We start from the raw sequence: 18,870 nt of genomic DNA on the forward strand, positions 1-18,870 counted from the left end.
TCAGGTAGGATGTACATAGTCTCTAGACAGGCAGCTAAGACTTCCAAAGTAGCAATCTCAATCCACTTATTCTCAGTAAACATGAATCATTAGATTTACTGTTCAGTGCCCTCTCCCCTTTACATCTATGCTAAGAATATCATATTCTGTGTGAAATCATTTGTGACTGGAGACACAAGCTGTCTTTCCAAGGCGTTTAAAATCCTATAATAACCTGTGTGTAAAACAGTACAATATTGGGCAAAAACATTTAAAGTTTCATTTTCCTGGTTCAGATAACCAGTTAGACCACTGAATGAACTATGAAATTATACCCTGTTGGTTCATCTGCAGTAATAAATGTGGACTCTGGACATAAAAATAAATGCCTACAGTTCAAATAAGCAGTCTGCAAGCCATGACTAATTGGCAATGCGTTGCCTTTAAGTCCTCCTAGAACTGCTCGTGGCAATGGGAAACTGAAAAGTTAAGAATAAGGCTAACAGAGAAAGCAAGCAACAGAAACATTTGTACAAAGATTATTACTCAGTTCTATTGTCTTATGTCTTGATGATTTAATTGGGGGAAGGGGGTGGATGGGGTGGGGTGGGGAAAGAAAAAAAGAAACCCACCCCACCTTTTAAGGCAATATAAGGAGCAGAATAATAAATCTCTTATTGTGGTCTAGCCATTACACAGTGAATAGGAGACAAATCAAGCCAGTGCAAGCACATTTGTTATGAGAGGTTTGTGTTATAATTGAGGATATTCCTCATGCAACCTTGAGTACAGTCTGTGTATAAGGTGACTCTATGATAAATATAGTTGCAAGAACAGTAGCTTAAGGTCTTGATCAATAAAGGTGGATGTGTCAGGTAGTGAAACTCAGGGCCCCATAGTTGCACCTTTCTGCCCTTTGCTCTAAAAAAGGAAAAACACAAGAAATAATTGTCTGCATTTTCTCTCTTCTTCCCAAGCAAAAAACAGCATAAAGACAGGAGTTTATCACATAGAAAGAATTCCAAAAGCAAGGACAAAATCACATTGGTCATGAGAGTTTTCACACTGAAAACTCAAGGAACTCATTATCAACATTAATGTTAATGTCATTTAGCATTATCTGACTTGGCAAATGTAACATTACTGAAATTTAATAATTAAGACACAAGGATTTGAAAAGATTGCATGAAATTTGCCAGGTAAAAATTGTTTCTTAAGCTTCCATCTCTATAATCAAATTTCTTCCAGACTGGTCTGATTATAGCCTGTAATCTGTATTTCTGACCTCCCATATCAATATCCACAAATAACATACAGGACCTTTACATAACAGTAAACTATCGGTTCTGATCCTTTCTTCTCCTTCAGATTTGCAGATTAGATTTTTTTTTAACTTGCAAAACAGGTGAAGGGCAAAACCAACTGGAGAGCAAAAAGCCAGAGGAAAAAAATTTCAAAGCAGGCTCTAGCAACCACCTACACGTCAACCACATTTCTGAACGAAAAGTCATCCTGATGAAATGTAAAAGATTGCAACTACATTTATCTGAATTGTAACAATGCCCCATCAGCAACAGAGACAAGGACTGAAGACAGTTTAATATAGCTCTAAATATATACGTGTGTCTATACATATACGGACACACATGTAGGTACACCAGACAGAATCAGCACCTTAGTCTTCATATCTTTATTACTTCATTTTCATTTTGTTAGTAAGAGCTAAACATAATGCTGCTGTTCTCTGTTGCTTGCTTAGTCACTGCCTTTCTCAGTAACATTCAGAGCCTTCTAAAAAGAATCAACAAAAATCTGCTTACCTAAACAAACCATAGAATCATAACACAGCTTGGGTTGGAAAGAACCTTAAAGACCATCTAGTTCCAACCCTTCTGACAATGGCAGGGAGTGTTTAAATTAAACAACAGATATTAGGAAAAGAATCTCTTTAGCATGAGTATAACTTAATAACATGGGGGGGGGGGGGGGGGGGGGGGGTGCTATAATCAATGATGCAAGTCTATCCCACTTCCCAAATCTGATCTTTTCCTTACGGCTACAGATATTCTTAAATAGAATAGTGGATCCAGTTTGGGAGTTTGTTTACAAATGCAAAACCCAGCATCCAGCTTTTGATTTTGTAACTGTAGACTATTTCAAATCGAGACTATCATCATTCTTTAACAAGCTTTTGTTGTCAAAAGCGTTATGACAAATACCTTTCTTGTTCTGTTTTATAGAACAAATTACATCTTTCTTTATGTCAAGATGGCAATGTTTAATAATGAATTTATTATATATACAAAGTTGTAGGTCCCAAGCACTTCATGCAATGCTTTCGACTGCTGAACTGGAGATCTTTCACTCCCCAGTCACAGATGTTCCCTCATCTGAATATTGAAGGACTTGAATTAACCTTTCAAAAGCTGTGCCACTAATCTTTTTACTTTCAGGAAGCAATCCAATACATACTGTGCCCTCACAGTAGCTCAATTATAAATAATCATAGAAGTTTCCTAGCTTAGTGTTGTAGCATAACACAAAGCTCATAGTGGTTATATTGTCAATCCTGCTGTAGTTTAGTAATCAGCTTGTGATAAGCTGTCTATAGGATAACAAGGTCTAATGGACTTCTGCAGAATAAGGAAAGATAAGGACTACACGTCACTGGGGATACACTTTCCTTTGAGAATTAGGAGCAGAATGTGTCACAGCTTAATGCAGAGTTCACAAACTTCAAGCTACTAATCTCCTAAAAATTAATGAAACCAAGGCAAGACAAGAAATCAAAGCAAATCTGGATTTGCAACTTCAGTTAGGAGAGTCAACAAGAGATTCTGAAAGACCAGAAAGGTGAAACTGTGGAATTGTTTTCCAGTTTAAAAAAAGAAGAAAAAAAAAAAAAAAAACTCAGATACTTAAGCTTTCTATAGCTATAAGTCCTGAACGTAGCAAGAAGGAAAAGACAAATGCCTTATCACAAGTCTATGCTTAAGAGCTGTACAATATGTTCCTGTTTTCAGTGTAAGCCTAGGACCAAACCTTCCTAACTCCAACTACGGATTGTTTCAGCAGCAGTTTTGTATGCATTTATAAGTGCTTTTCCAACAAAGCCTGGAGGCTCTTAAGCTGCAGTGATCATACCCATTTTCCCTGACAGTATGTTTTTGCTATCTGTGGTAACTAAGTCTAAAGTAAATAAATGTTTCCAAATCACTTCAAGTTCAATTACAATGTATCTATCCCTTGTTTTATAGGCCTTGTATCTGTCCAGTTGTGTTAGAACTCAACTGACGCCAGGAAAAAACAGGCAGAGATCTACAAGTCCCCAGGAACTGCTCTACAGGTATGGAGTACTCTGAATACCAAGAACCAAGATGCATGCCATACCACTCATAATATTAGATGAATCATACCAAGCACACTGCAGTGCACTGAGAATCAGGCCCTTTGAACAGCTTCTATTATGTGAAGATTTGTACTTTAGTGCTTACTTTTATAAAAATATATCAGCAATGTATTACTTTTTCAACTAAGCATAATTAAGCTTTTTCTTGTTTTAACGGTCAATAAATACATTATTTCAATTTCAAAATTATGTAAAGGTGTTTTCTGTTTTGCAATTGCTTGGTTTATGACTTTGTGTTCTTCAGTCTATGCCCAGGAGCTGCTGTTGCTATTCTGTATGAATTACGCTCTCCCTCAAAGTAAGTGATTAAGTAATCGCTGCCAAAACAGCATTCAGGGGAAAGTGGGTTAATTTACCACATGAGAAAGCTTTCCTTGCCCTACAATAGGACAGTAAAAGAGAATGAAATGAAGTGGATTTAAGACCATAGGAGTAATATTATGAAGCAACAAATTTGTTATCATACCAATTTTGCCTTGACTTAATTGTATTTACCTCCTTTCTGTGGCCAGGTTTCTATGTTCCAAGGACAGCAACAGCTGTGGCAGGAGGGTGCTACTTGATATAGGGCCACTCAAGCCAGGGTGGTCAGAGGGACTGGAGAGAAAGCAATCCCAGGGCTTTCCAATGAGGATGATGAGAAACATCAAACTGGTCTTGTAGAACACAATCGACACTATCTTTTAGAAAGAAACTGAACCAGTCACTCTGGCAAACAGCATACCGAAATAACCAACTCCAGATTTACAGAAACTGTAGGTATGGTGAAAACAATCAGAAGGACCACAATTGGGGAACTGGTGGTAAAAGAAGTTTGAAATGAACATTCTAGAATATTTGAAATCTTGCAATAGTTTAAGAAATACAATACTATAATCTCAACACTTTGGAGTAAATTAATAATGGTTGCCAAGAATCAACCAAAAACTGACAAAGTTATTGTATTTTCAGTGAAATAAGGTAGTTTTCAATCAATATAACCTTTAAAGCAGAAAAATCACGTACCTATGTGCAAACAATTAGCATCCGATTTCTCTGAGCTGGCTTTCAGATGAGAAACACAAAACCAAGATTTGTGTAAAGTCAGGCAGAGGTTAAAATGCAAAGAGGAGTTCAAAATTCAGTGGTGCACCTGCCAAGAAACTATAATAATGTGCCTACTTCACAATGGGAGACTTTCAAGCAAAGACTGTGGGTCACAGCAATGAAAGCAATAGGACTAACAAATCAAAAGGTGATTCTCTGGGCTGCCAGAACTGCAAATAGAATCAAAGATTATCATTAATGGTGTGTTAGTGTCACACAGGTACATCCCTGCAAATTGTATGACATTTACCAGAAGAAGTCAAGAGAAGACATGCTGACCAGCTATGGGCTAGAAGGAAATTTAGAAGCACTACTGTCCAGTGGGTTGGACCATACAGAAGACAGACATCAGGCAAGGTACTAGAAAACGTGCCATAAAAAACCTCCTCAAATCTCAAAAAGAAATCAGTGTATATCACAGTCCTCATCCAGCATAGCTAAGATGCTGAACCACAAGTGATTTCCCAAAGAAGCAAACTTTAAGTCTGCCTACCATATCAGGACAGGATGGAGAAGAGATGGCAGAGATGGAAATCAAAGCTACCCAGCTACCTCTCAAAACCACCTCCAGAAAAACTGGCAAATAGTAATAAACCAGCCTGAGGGGACATGAAGGAATACCCTTTGTAGCAGTGAAGGAAGCTGCAGCAATAGCTGAAAGGTGCAATACTGAAAAATTTTGGTAACTGAATAAGATTCTACCTGTCATGTCTATCCTAATCACATAAGAAAAAAGACTTGCAGTGAGACAGAACACTTCCATAAAAATCACGGGGGGGGGGGGGGGGGGGGGAAAGGCAGGGGGATGCCCTTCAAAAAACACACACACACACACTATTTACTCTGATAATAAATTAAGCTGGATGCTTTCAGCACCTTACCTTACCAATAAATCAAGCTAGCGTTAAAAGACAAGGCTTTGTGTTTGGAAAAACATCAATGCTTGTATGTTACATTATGGGTTTGAGGGCTTTTATGTATTTTATTTTTCTTCAACAGACCTTTCAGATTTAAAGGAAGAGTATATGGAGGAGAGGGAATATCTGATTTGATCAGAATTAAATGTTTTCCCAAACCTAAATTATACTGCACACCATTCCCTTTCCAGTCTGGGTCTGTTCCCTAGACCATCAACCATATTATTGATCCAACACTAAACAGAAGTGAATTAATTATTGTGGAAAGGTATCCAAGAATGATAAAAAAAATACAATATGATTTTTTTCTGCCAGAAAAGTTAGAATAAATATACAGATTCAGTCCTGAACAGCTTTGACTTTACTCTAGAGCTGTATTAAAATGCCTTTATTCATGCTTCATATAACGACTGAACTTGTTGACGTTAGATCAAAGGCAAAAACCAGACTGCATACCGTAGTTTTACTGTTTTCTCCAACAGTAGAAATACAAGACAAAAATGAAAAAGAACAGCTAATCATATTTAAATAAAATGAAAAATACTGGATAGAAGCCAATTTCAAACTGATGGAAAACCAGGTTAAGCCATACAAACCAATTTCATACATTTAAGCAGAAAACAGAAAGAAGGAAAAGAAAGGTCCTACTAAATCTTGCAATGCATTTGAAATAAAGGATGTGCATCTCTTACCATACCTCAGCCTGGAAAATTTCAATTTAAACTTTGGCGACCAAATTTCTGCTATTAATAGCAAAGTAATGCTAATATCTCCCCTGGGGTACAGCTGAAATAATGGACTAGGAATCAGGTCAGTGTTTTGACCACTGTGAAAGAACTTTTGTCACTAAATTGTCTTCTGCCCTAGTGTCCCCTCCTGCACTGCATTTCTCTAAGTTAAAAGGTGAATATATAACTACTTTCCAAGGCTAAGTCTGCTCTACCTCGGGCGTGTATGCATCTGTCCACATACAGCCACAGCCTAATTAGGAGGTATGGTACCGCTGATCTGTCTCAACTCCCCACGCATTTTCCTCCCCAACAGCAACCACAGAGCTTCAGGAGGGCCACATCAGTAACAGCAGGGCTCCTGCTGGCAGCTGGTATCAAAGGGAGGATTTGCAGAACTAAAAGGTCTGTCTCCCTCCAAATACACCAGAGCTTCTCTCGAATGAGGAGAAACTTCACATGAAATTCCGCCTGAAGGTCAGTCCTGCTGTGTTTTCTTCCTCTTCAGGAGCTCCCAGGCATTCCTACGGTGAAGTGAGTATAACTTCCTTATGTGCTCAGCTAACTCCCAAAAGCAAGACTAGAATGTCATCAGGTTTGCACCTTTAATATAATAAGACCTTAAGAGGCATTACTCCTCACAAACTTTGACTATTGAAAGTATGATGCAAGTACAGAAAGCCTATAAAATTCCTCCAATCCCAGGAGATAAAATTGGAAAAGCAAAGAAAAAAAAAGATTTTAAAAATGAAAATTAAAGCTTATGATGGTGAAATGTGGGCCAAGAAGCCAAAGTCTCAAGTCTTCTGGTGCATTGGGTCATATTCCAGTGGGAGAAAGACCTGTTCAAGTGGGACCACCTGCATCTTGTAGATAGAAGTAGCTAATCTTCTTAGCCAAAAACTAGTTTAAATGCTCTTTTCATTGCTTAAACTAATAATACATGGAAATTGTGCAGTGAAGGCAAAAGTAGCACAAAGTCACTGTACTGGAACAAACATGACAAGGATTATAAAAAAAAAAAGCAACAAACATCAACCACAAAAAAAACCAAAATGAAAACACCACAAAAAGAAAATCCAACAACAAAACACCAAACACATTTTTTATCAAATGTTTATGTGTCCATGCCACAGCTCTGGGTAACAAGCCTGAGGACTTAGAAAATGCAGATATTAACAAGGAGAAATTTGATTCAGTGGCCAGTATAGAAACCTCTGTGATGACTTGCATCACTTAAGTGTTAAAACACACCAGTTATAACCTGCACATAGCTGTGAAATTCCATATTAACAAGAATTTTTATGAGTAACAGAGTCAGGTAATAAAGCCTTGTTTCCTACAGATACACGTGTCCTGGGCTTCTGCGCACACACAAACACACACCCTGGCTCCTACTTTATATCCTTGTGGGCTTGACCCCTCCTCTGAGTTTTCTCAGCTTTCCTTTCTGCTGCTTTTTTTAAGTTTTTTCTGAACGCAGCCAGTCCCTTTCCCATTGACAGTAGCTGGACAAGGAGCACCACATGCCATAGCTGGCCCAAAGTTCTCTGTGCCCATGCTACAGCCTCTCCTTCATACATCTGGATGCCTGTCTTCATTTTCACAGAAATGTATGGAACCTAATAATCCTTGGGAAATCCTCTGTTAAAATTTGGTTGCAATCGGCCAGTTCCTCCTAATAATTTCTGACCACTGGCCGATTGCAATCACATCAGCTTTGTTTCAAAAGGAAACCAAGGGCTAAAAACATCACTGAATGCCTTCAACAGCAGCAGTCTTTCTGGTAATTCAGAGATGGGATGTTGAATACCTGTGGGTCTCTAGGAAAATAAAACAAATTCCAGGGTAGGCTCTTTAATACTCAACTAAATGAGCTAGAGAACTAAAGCAATATTCTCTTCCTAACACTCCTTTCCAACACATGAACTTGCCCTACATTAATATGCCCACAAAGTAATACATCATGATTAGGGTACCTATAATTTTCTTAGAAAACTTTCCAACATGAGATGCTGAATCCAAAACAAGATTTCTACGTTGAATGTCATTATGATCTAATCACTGGATCACCTGTAGCAGTTACTTGTCTAAAAGCCAGCAGTTATGAGATTACATTACATTAACTATGTAGAAACAGAGGATATTCCAAGGAAGCACTAATATTTACATTTTGTTTCTAGTAGAGGCTTATTTCCAGAGTTAAAGAAAATAGTAAATGAAGCAGGCTCTAAGAGAATGTAAACAGCACAAAGAAAGAAAAAGGCAAGTCTCCCAAAGAGTTTGACAAATGAAGAGAGATGACCAGTTTGGTCAAAATCTTCATCTTGGTTAAATGCATATATTAACATGGCAATTAGGAAACGCGTGAGATGACAATGGAAAATAACAGAAACAGAAATCTATACAATTACATGCTTTTGCCACTGTAAAATATTCAAATGGAGAGATAAACTGTTTATGGATATCCTGAAATAGAAGATAAACTGAACTGCAAAACATCTCTGTTCTGCACTAACTGGTTACTAGCAGGAATGCTTCACTGTACAAAATAAAAACATACAACTGGTCTTTTGCAATATATTGTAGATATTATTAATGGTTCTTCTTCACTTTAATTGCCTTTAACACACATTCAAAGAGAATGGGGATAAGATGAATCCAGAATAATTTGACATTGAAATATCCCCCTTACAGCACAGCAACTGCCCAGTATTATACCTTCATGCCTTTATGACCCACTGTCAGATGCACGGAATATTATTGGCAGATTTTAACCAAAATAGCAAAGGTTCAAACAGATTCCACACCACAGACCGGAGATCAAAGCCACACGTGCAGCCTCCAGCCCATGCTCATACTGTCAACGAAGCAAGGACTGCCGGCTCATGGAGATTACTCACAGGGAAGATTTTCATTTGAGCAGCTAAGGAACAGGTGTCTGCATCTGTCCTACTATGAATGTGTGTTCAGAAAACAATTTGCAGGTTGTGTCACCCAGCATACCTCAGTGAAAGTCCTTAAGGATGACGTAAGTGTTTGCAGACTAAAACAACTTGCTCTCTCCACAGATACAAAACGGTCCATTAAAAGAATCATTTTATTTTTTTAATTTTTTTAATTTTTTTTACAGTAAGAGATAATTAAATCAGCCGGCAGTTAAAGGCAGCCAGTTGAGAACAGAATCTCCCTTTCTGTTCCTGATCATAAGTAAATCAAAATTTGTCAAGATGGGGGAGGAAAGGAACCTTCTGTTTAGATATGGTACAGAAATAAGGCAAGTCACCTTCAGAGCGAGACTCTTCCCAGCCTCTGATAGTCTTCTATATCTCACACTGTTGCAGGCCATCAGTGACCTGAATGAACCAGTTAAGTCAAAAAGACAGTATATTATCAACAGCATACATTAAGGCAAGAATGAAGCTACTTTGCAAATTTTTTTTTTCTTCTTTCCCCCCTCTCGTCACTATTATAATGTTGCCTAAGTAGCAAATGGAACATGATAATTTCCAGCACATTTGTATTCTTTGCCGTTTGTTTAGTTCTTTGCTTTTGGATACTTTTTACTGCAGAGAATGGTAGAAAAGAAAAATTCCCCTGAACAGAAGGAAAGGAGTCACCCAGAAACTTGGAATTCAGGGCTAAAGGGCTTTCAGAAAAGTTTTGCAGGTAGCCAGCCTCATACTGTATTTGCCAAGGAAAGTAATTTTTCAGTTGTTATGTTCTGTTACTCTTCTTTTCTTCCCTATTCCTCCTGGTACCATCAGTATAATTCTGCATTTCTTATATACAGAAGACAGCAATCACTTTGCTCAACCACATGACAACTGTGTAAATCAAATCAAATGTTCCTGCTAGGGTTAAGATATTTCTTTTTGTGACTGCCTGCACAGGGACAAAGTGATGGAGTCAGACATCCAATTGCAAATCCTCTATTCAATAATACAATGTCAGGTTACTGTTTGTCTCTATGCTGTTTTCCCTTTTCTTGACTGCAACATAAAATGACTTCGTCATCATCACAAATTCATGTAACTATTTGTGATTTTGCTGGGATTCCTTGAGGTGAAGTTTCAAGTTTTGAGGTAAGACAGTCTTGTATTTTATCAGACCGAGTATTATTGCTCCACTTCTGAGAACTACAGATTTCGATCTATTCCCTCTATTCAAGTTATGCATTTAATCAAAGATGCTTATGACAGCGGATCCTGAGGCGTAGAAGGCTTTGTACTCCGCTTCCCCACTAACTTATACATGCTGTCTGCTGATTTCCAGATACACATATTGCTGTCACCGAATGACATAACACTTTCACAAACTGCATTTAGACTGTTTCCCTTGCTGCTATACCATCCACTAAGCCTTACCACGCTTCCCAGCCACACTGTTGTTTGTGTTCTTCCATCATGCAGTCAATCAACAGTCAACCTGACACAAAGTGGAGTTACGCCGTGTGACAATTTACCTAGTGCCTGCAGGATACTAAGCCCAAGCAGCAAAGAATCCCTTGATGTACTGATATCATTAATAATGTTTAAGACTTAGTCACAGCTGTAGAGGTTAAAGACAAAGAAATAGGTGCTGTCTGGTATCAATGCTTCATATCATTGTATAAGTTCGCACATATATTGACAAATTCAGGCATTTAAAAGCAAACAGAAGCTTTCTAATTGCCCTTCTTTATTGACTAAGCAACTTCATTAATAAATTGATTTTCAGACTTTAGCAAGCAGAACTTGACTTCAAATGAAAAGGGTTTAGCATAACAAAATTCAACTCCTTAAAACACCCTACATCATCTGGAAGTTCCATGTGACAGATTCCCAAAAAATCCAGAGCTCCAGCCATATACTTCATTATAGCCCATGGATTAGGCCATTTTTAAGAAATAGCACTAAATGATAGTTTCAAGCTTTCTGTTGCTTTCTCTGTACTCCCCAGAGATACACTATTATTCTGTTTCCACAGTAGAACTGATGTTTTCCACATTAGAAAAAAATCCTGAAGCATAAGAAAAAAAGATCTGATATGACAAGCATTGCAAATACATTTAACAAGCCACTTTAATTATCCTCCTAAGATTTTCCCATTTGTACTCTGATCATCATCTTCTTCACAACCTTAATTACGCCTCATTTGTTCATTCTGCTCTAATCTCAGTGAGTATTCCAGGTGGAAAAGAGGAGTCTGCCTGTAACCAAAACCTCAGGTAATTGTCATATACTATTATTTTGCCATAAAATATTTGGTTTATTTTAATAAAAATGACACAAACTTATCTTTGGGCAACATGAATATAGAGTAGGAAGCCAGGCCATTTCCACATCTGAAAAGCAGAACTGGCTGGCTACCTTGCATGAACAGCTATCAAGCCAAAGATCATCACTGGACAGATGATTGAAGAAATGAAGAAAATCATGCTGTTATCTGCATTTTAAAGATTAGTATTAATAAATTCTGATTCCTCAGCAGAGGGAACCTTTCCACAAACTTGACCTTTAATAAAGTCAGAAAGAACAACAGCTGGGAATAAATGTACTTTGTGAGTCAAATACTGAGATACATACCCAGTTACTACTTACAATTTGTGCACTTCCAACACTTTTAAAGTTAATAGGAATTATTGCATTTTGACTGAGTAAAGACTAAGACCACACTGTACCATAATTTAAGGCCTTACAAGTTGTTTCCACTAACGTTGGATATGTCCTAGATATGCTTGCCTACCATGACCAAACTTCATCTCATTTAGGTTGCTTTTTGAGATATATTAAGTTGATTTTATTTAATCAATGTTTTAATGCATGACTGTTGCCCATATTCACAAGTGTTTTGAGCATAACGCCAAGCCTTAAAATTTAGTACTATATAGAATTAACTGCTCTTCTTTACATATAACTTCACTGATCTTCAAAACTGCAATATACTAATTACGCAAAATGTTAAGCTTGAAAAGCATCAAATACTAACTTTTAAATTTTAAAAAGACACACAGATACAAGATAGTCAGCATTTGAACATATTCCATTTGATGCCTTACCTGAACCAAGTTCCATCCCTTCAGAGATTCAGCAATGATAGAAGTAACTGTTGCACATACACCACCAAAAACCATCAGATGATTAGGTCCGTATTTTATTGCATCATAGAAGGCTTTGAGTCCTTTTGCATTGTCACACTGGGGAAAAAAAAAAAAAAAAAAAAAAAGAGGCAATATTCAATGTCACAAGTAACATAATTAGCTAAGAAATAAACTACTGGGCAGGAAAAATTTCAGAGGTTGCATGATGTAAGAACTGTACAATATACAACATTCTGAAACCTAAATATGAAAAACTGGAGCACACTGTTCTGAACCTCTAATGTGCTATAGTAAAAGGACAGGAAAAGCCCTCCTTACATTGTTCAAAACCCCTATGTCTTCCTTCCAAGCCAAAGCTGCAAGATCAGAATTTTGATACCAACATCTGACAAAAAATAAAAAAGCCCAAACAAAAAATGATTGACTGCAACTTTTTCTACATTCAAAGCTACAATTTCCCAAAGTAAAATTTGGAATGTAACACCAGATGTCAGCAGGACTTCCACAGTTGGAGGAAAGTTTGACACTACTGATGGTCTCTGTAAAGAAAGTTCTGTCTCTAATGAAGACTCCTAAGCGACCTCTCCTTAAGGTCCAACCTCAGTATTCTGTGCAAAAATATATAGTAGATAGACTTTGTGTTATCCTTCTAAATAACAGTCTTTATATATATATATATATATATATATAATTCTCTAAAAAGACTAAGAATTAATTGTCATCATTTCAGGTGTAAATAATTTTAGCATAAATCAAGATCAGGATTGAAAATTGAGAAACAGAGGGTGATGCTAGTCAGTATTGCAAAAGATATATCAATCCTTGAATAAAGTAGAATCAATCATTCATAATAACTTAAGTAGTCATAGCTTAATTCCTGAGCTTATGTACCTGAAGTTAAGAATTTGATTCTAAACCACATTGTAAGTCAGGAGTGCCAAAAGGCTATAACAGTAGCTGCCACTGCTCCACCAGCAATCACTTCTTTATCTCTCTTTTTAAAACAAAATATTCTGCCCTCTTTTGCCTCCTCTACAAAGTCTTCCTCAAATATAGTCTTTATAAAAACTATCATACACCAGCCTCCAATATTTCATTATGAGAATTCAATAAAACAGTTCATTTACTATCAGCATCCAAGTAGTAATTGTCTTGCATTCTCTGGAGAGAATAAAGATTTTGACTAAGAAGTTTGCAAGCTTCTATTAATCTCCTTATTGAATTAATATGCTAAAAGAAAAATTATTCTATTTGCATTCTATCTGCAAGAATAGAATTACTGCTCCCACTTATTCAAACAGATACAGATTTTCACTACATAGACTGTTTTGAAATTGCATAATATAGCACAACATTTTCCTTCTTACAGAAAAAAAAACCCTCAAAACATTCAGTACAGCAAAGGCTCCCTTGTCAGTCTGACAGATTGGTGGCAAGCTCACATTGTAAAGGAATTAAGGTTGTGATTACTGGAACAAGCAGCATCCTCCATACTTACTCCTCCACCCCCTAGTTAAAGACCAGTTTATTCCAAGCGCAACTAGAAGGCTTAGCTACTTTTTTACTTTGATAACCAGCCAAGGACACTAGAGCTTTAAGTATCTGAACTTAAATGACATTTAGCCAAGTCTTTGCCCTCATCCACCTTACCATTTGAAGCTACAGAAAAAAAAAAGATTGTTGAACTGGTTTTCATACCAGCCTAAAACCAGATTTTTTTATTTTTTTTGCAAGATGTGACGTTTTAAATGTATTCTTCTTAAACTGTTAGTCAGTGATACCTGTCATATATGAAATAAGGAGGATGCTGATAGCAAAAGAACAGTCAGAAGCTGTAGCCCATGAAGAGCTAAATACATAAAAAGTTATGGAGAAAAAATTCGGCAGTCTAAATGATAAGACCTACAGTCTGTTATCTTAAGTAAAATTCATACTAAAATTCACCATTACATCACAAAATACTGATGCATTTTTAACTATTATTTGCGTACAAATTGTTTCTCACTGCAGTAAAGTAACTTACGCAGTAACAGATCCTAGTAGGTCAATTTGCTGGGAGGTCCAGAATTGCTATTATGATAAAGGTTTTTTTTCTTATTTGATCTTCTCATGTTTATGAAGATACTTGCACAACTACCCTTTTTCAATCACACAGTGATTCTCTTGGGGAGGCATGCCAAAAGCTTTATTCACCTCTCTCAAAGTAAAGAGTTCACACTGCCAAGATACATTACAGATCAATCCGAAGCATGTACAATAACATGTGGATCCCTCTTCAATGTGTTTCAGTTAAAAGCCTACCATGCTTTCATCTTCATACTTTCTTCCCGACTAGTCCCTCTCTCTTGTACGCCACCACAAATAATTACAGTACTCAACCTGCTCCTTTAGCAAAACTGCCAAAATAGTCCAAAGTAGGGCTCAGAGATAGAGAACTTAATACTGTGGCTGGCCACAACTGGACAGAAATAAAAGGAAAAGCGAGAAAGATGGGAGAAAGCAGACTTTCACATTTGTTTAATGTCACATTTCATAACATACCCCGTGTATAACATTCCTCCCAGCAAGCAACAGAACAGTCTGTCACAAGCAATAAAAAATAAACATTCAGATAAAAACAATAACCCTACGAAGCCAGACAGGTGAGCAGTTAGAAAAGGTTTCCTCCTGCCTCTAGTCTGAGGAACATACGCTTAGTGAGCTCCTGGAGCCCTTTTAACAGCTTAACTTTTCCAGAGATTCCAGAAGGCCACCATTGCTGATCATGATCTATTGCCAAACTCTACAAACATAACCCTGAAAGCGGGCAATGCTGTTGAAAGACAACAAGCACAAACACCACTGAAATTCCCACCACGTAACCACCAAACGAGTTCCTGAATTGTTGATGCCAAGTGACTACAACTAGGTCCAGAACCAACACCATGCAGCAATCTAATTCCATTACAACAAAAGACCTAGTTAAAATCCAAAAGCCAAAATCCACGTTAAAAAGCAGAGGCTAGGAAGCCCTGGCCACATGTGGCTGACAAGAAGCTGACTGGCTTATTAATTGGAGCATGACTAACAGCAGTGAAGGGGAAAGAATCCCTCATAAAAAGCCACAAACTTAAATGATAAAAAATACCACCCAAAGGAGCCAACACTGCTTTTGCAAGCTAGTTTTGCTCTCTCACCTAAATTGTCATCAACATCTCTGTTTTGCTGAGCCAAACCGCAGCCAGCTCACTTTCAGCTTGTATATAAAAACAGACATCCACACTGTGCTGTTGATCTCGACCACACATTGGAGCACAGAGGATGGCTGCAATACCTTTCATTGGAGATATGTAGGTTTACTGTAACTGGAATTCCAAATACATGTCGTTTGGAAGATGCTACAATTTTCTTCAGAGAAAGGGGCTGAGAACTGTTCACCCCAAACATGTTAATTGCTGTGCTTAGTCTCGGCCAAAAGCCAGTAATAGGCCACATATAAAATAGCAAACATACGTTTAATGTAATTATTTCATTAATAGGTACCTTAACACATTGATTTGACACAGATTATATGGACAATTCATAAAGAGAAATACCAGAAAAATCACCAAGCAAAGGTCTGAAGGGCACTACCTCTCAGTGCAACAAAGATGGATTAATATCACAGCTGACACCAGACAAAGGCATAGTTTCCATTACCATGGAAACAGAACCACTTATTAAGAAAAATAGCCAGATGAACTGCTGCATAGGAGAGGAGTTGAATGAGTTTGGGGACTGAAGTGTTAAACTTACTGAATCCTCTTCAGAGGAGAGGCTGCCAGATAAAAACTATCCTCCTCCACAGAGAAAAGGATCTGAATGCACAGGGAAGAAGCACTGCCTGAAGTGTAAGGGATGCACAAGGACAAGAAGCCTTTCTGGAGAGAACAGCACGGCAGCACAATGCACAAGTGAGACCTTCTCCGCTGTATCCAAAGGCCCTCTGCAGCCCCGAGAAAGGATGTCCGATGTGAAGGACACACATCACTGAAGTCAGGAGAAGCAGCAGAACTGACTCGTGAGGGTTGCTGACTGCCAGGAAAGCTGTCTGGCAGACAGATACTGGGGCACACACTCAAACCCTCACATCCACAGGCATAACACTGCAAATCATTAGTGCACAGGATGGAAATTCATATGGGTCTGATACATAAAGCTTTGCTGACTCCTATAACATTGACAGGTTCAAACAATTACAGGGCTAGCAGAAGAGCAGATACTTGTAATTTAACTGATCTCGTTAGAATCGTGTAGCAACGAGAACTATTGGGAACCAATGCACTGGTCAGATGCATGATTATATTTAAATTTCTAGCTGTTGGATAGCTATGTGCAGCTGTTGCTCAGTTAGCTATATTCTGGCACAAATCTACTTGTCCGAATAAAAATAAACCTGAGGAACAATTTTGGTATCTATTGAGCTAGTGACTACTGAGGTTAGAGATCCTTTATGATGACAGGGAATAGCCAACAGCTGTCATCTGCATAATGAAATATCAAACTTTTTCAAGTGGTATGAGAGCTTTCAGCAACACTCTGCAGTCAATATCATTGGAAAGAGAAGCAAGTGCTCATAAATATACGATGAGACTTCCTTGAACAGAGGGGACAGAGGTACAAAGCCTTATTCCTATCCTCTGCAAAATCTTGCTCAGGAACCGACTGTGCATTAGACTATCAGCTTGAAAGGAGCTAAGAGATGAGGAATGCCAAAAATGGTTTTCATTTGATTTTCATTCACTTGTTCAAAGTCATCAAGCAATACAGGCAATTAAGTGAAGAACATATGGACAACTGCTCTAAGCTACAACAAAGGTCAATCAGGTTAACATCCTCTGCCTGGGTTTATAGGCAGGGCATGCTTTTCCCGAGTTACCCTCTCTGTTTTCAAGTATCAGTACTTTCAAAGCCAGAAATTATATTCTTGCATTTAACTGCTGTAAATGGATTTTCTTTCCGTGATTTTGTTCAACTGCTCTTGGAACCACCACTTTGGCAACCATAACATCTGGTGACAATGTAATTATCCACTGAAAGAAAAAGCACTTCCTTTCATTTGTTCTAAACTTCTTCACACTGTGCAAAGTAGGTGTAAGTGAAGTAGTGAAACGTCTTGCCAGGGATGTTATGAATGTTAAAAAGCTCACAAATACATGAAAATAAATTGAACGAGTTCACAGATCAAAACGTCTTAGAGAGACAGTGATTTTTCTCAGGAAACTCCTGAATCACAGATCTTTGGCATCTAGGATACTGTTCTGGGGATGCAGGATTAGAAGCTTGGCCTGTCCTGGCAATCAGATTGTTCCAGGACAACACAGAGTACTTGCACCAAGTCTGGTCTGAAAAAAAAAAAAAATAATGCAAAAACCCCGTCCAACAACTACACCAGACTTCTGTATCTTAGAACTGAAGTTAACTGCAGGCTCTTCTGTATATTATTTATCTATCACCTTTTAACCACTAGCAATCAGATTTCATTTTGGATCAGGAGTGGACACAGCAGAGCAGGACTTAATCTATTCAGTGAAACATTTCCAGTAAATCAAACCGCTCACCTTGACACCTCTTGGCACACTGACGATTTACCTAGCAACTTCTGATCCTGCCTGCTGCACAGGGAATAGTTCAGAGTGCTACCACTAAAGTACTGGTGCTTGGCATCCAATTTAACAGCCTACATTCTGCCTCAGGTGCCACCTTCCTGAGAAGCCGTCTAAAAACCTTGTGAAGACTCAGCTTCTTTCTCCACATAGTTCCCAAATAGCGAATGAAGAAAAAGAAAACTGAGTCCACACAGCAAGACAAACAAAACCTTCCTGTTTCTCCTTATAAGAGAAGTACATATACTTTCTCCATTTTTTCCCCCAATTTTTTTTTTATCTGACTTACGTTTTCCATCTTGTTACTAGTTCTCCAAGTATATAACATTTACACTGGATGATTCCAATTTAAGAACTCCAATATCAAATGGAGTTGAAGTGTAGCAAATAGATAAATCCTGTGTAATAAAAAACTGACTCTAAGTTTCCATGACAATTAAATATGCAGTAATAGCAGAGATCAAATTGACTTCCTCTTTTCACAGTAAACTTGCATTCAGCTTGGAAGTTGAGGTCTTTTGCAAAGAAAGTTGCAGCCTTTCCTATCTGTAACTGTTACACAGACAGAAGTTCAGAAGACCATCAAAAGAAGCACTTTGTGTATTTGTGATAGGAAGGTGACTCCCTTTCAATAATGCCGATGTATTGAGTTTACGTGGCAAGGTTTTGGTAGCAGGGGAGCTGCAGGGGTGGCTTCTGTGAAAAGACACCAGGAGCTGCCACCAAGTCTGTCAGAGCCAGCTCCAGTCAGAGCCAGCTCCAGACAGCTCCAAAATGGACCCACCAATGCCCAAAGTTGAGCCCATCAGCGACGCTGATGGCAAATCCATGATAACACATTTAAGAAAGGGTAAAAAACCACTGACAGCAGCTGTGAAAGAGGAACAGGGGAAAAAAATGTAAGAGAAACAGCCCTGCAGACACCAAAGTCGGTGAAGAAGGAGGGGGAGGAGGTTCTCCAAGCACTGGAGCAGGGATTCCCCTGCAGCACATGGTAAAGACCATGGTGATACAAGTTGTCCCCCTGCAGCTCATGTAGGACCAC

At 38.1% G+C, this 18,870-nt stretch overlaps 1 protein-coding gene across 2 annotated transcripts in view; it reads right to left on the minus strand.

The window, feature by feature from the left end:
• GABBR2 (gamma-aminobutyric acid type B receptor subunit 2) overlaps positions 1–18,870 on the minus strand; it is a 487,663-nt gene that overhangs the window by 372,062 nt on the left and 96,731 nt on the right. For both annotated transcript variants that reach the window (XM_056333263.1, XM_056333265.1), the window contains exon 2: positions 12,160–12,297. In XM_056333263.1, the coding sequence (XP_056189238.1) occupies positions 12,160–12,297 (138 nt within the window). The remainder of the gene's footprint in view (positions 1–12,159; positions 12,298–18,870) is intronic.

The sequence above is a fragment of the Falco biarmicus genome, chromosome 3, assembly GCF_023638135.1.
Source record: "Falco biarmicus isolate bFalBia1 chromosome 3, bFalBia1.pri, whole genome shotgun sequence".
Classification (NCBI taxonomy): Eukaryota; Metazoa; Chordata; class Aves; order Falconiformes; family Falconidae; genus Falco; species Falco biarmicus.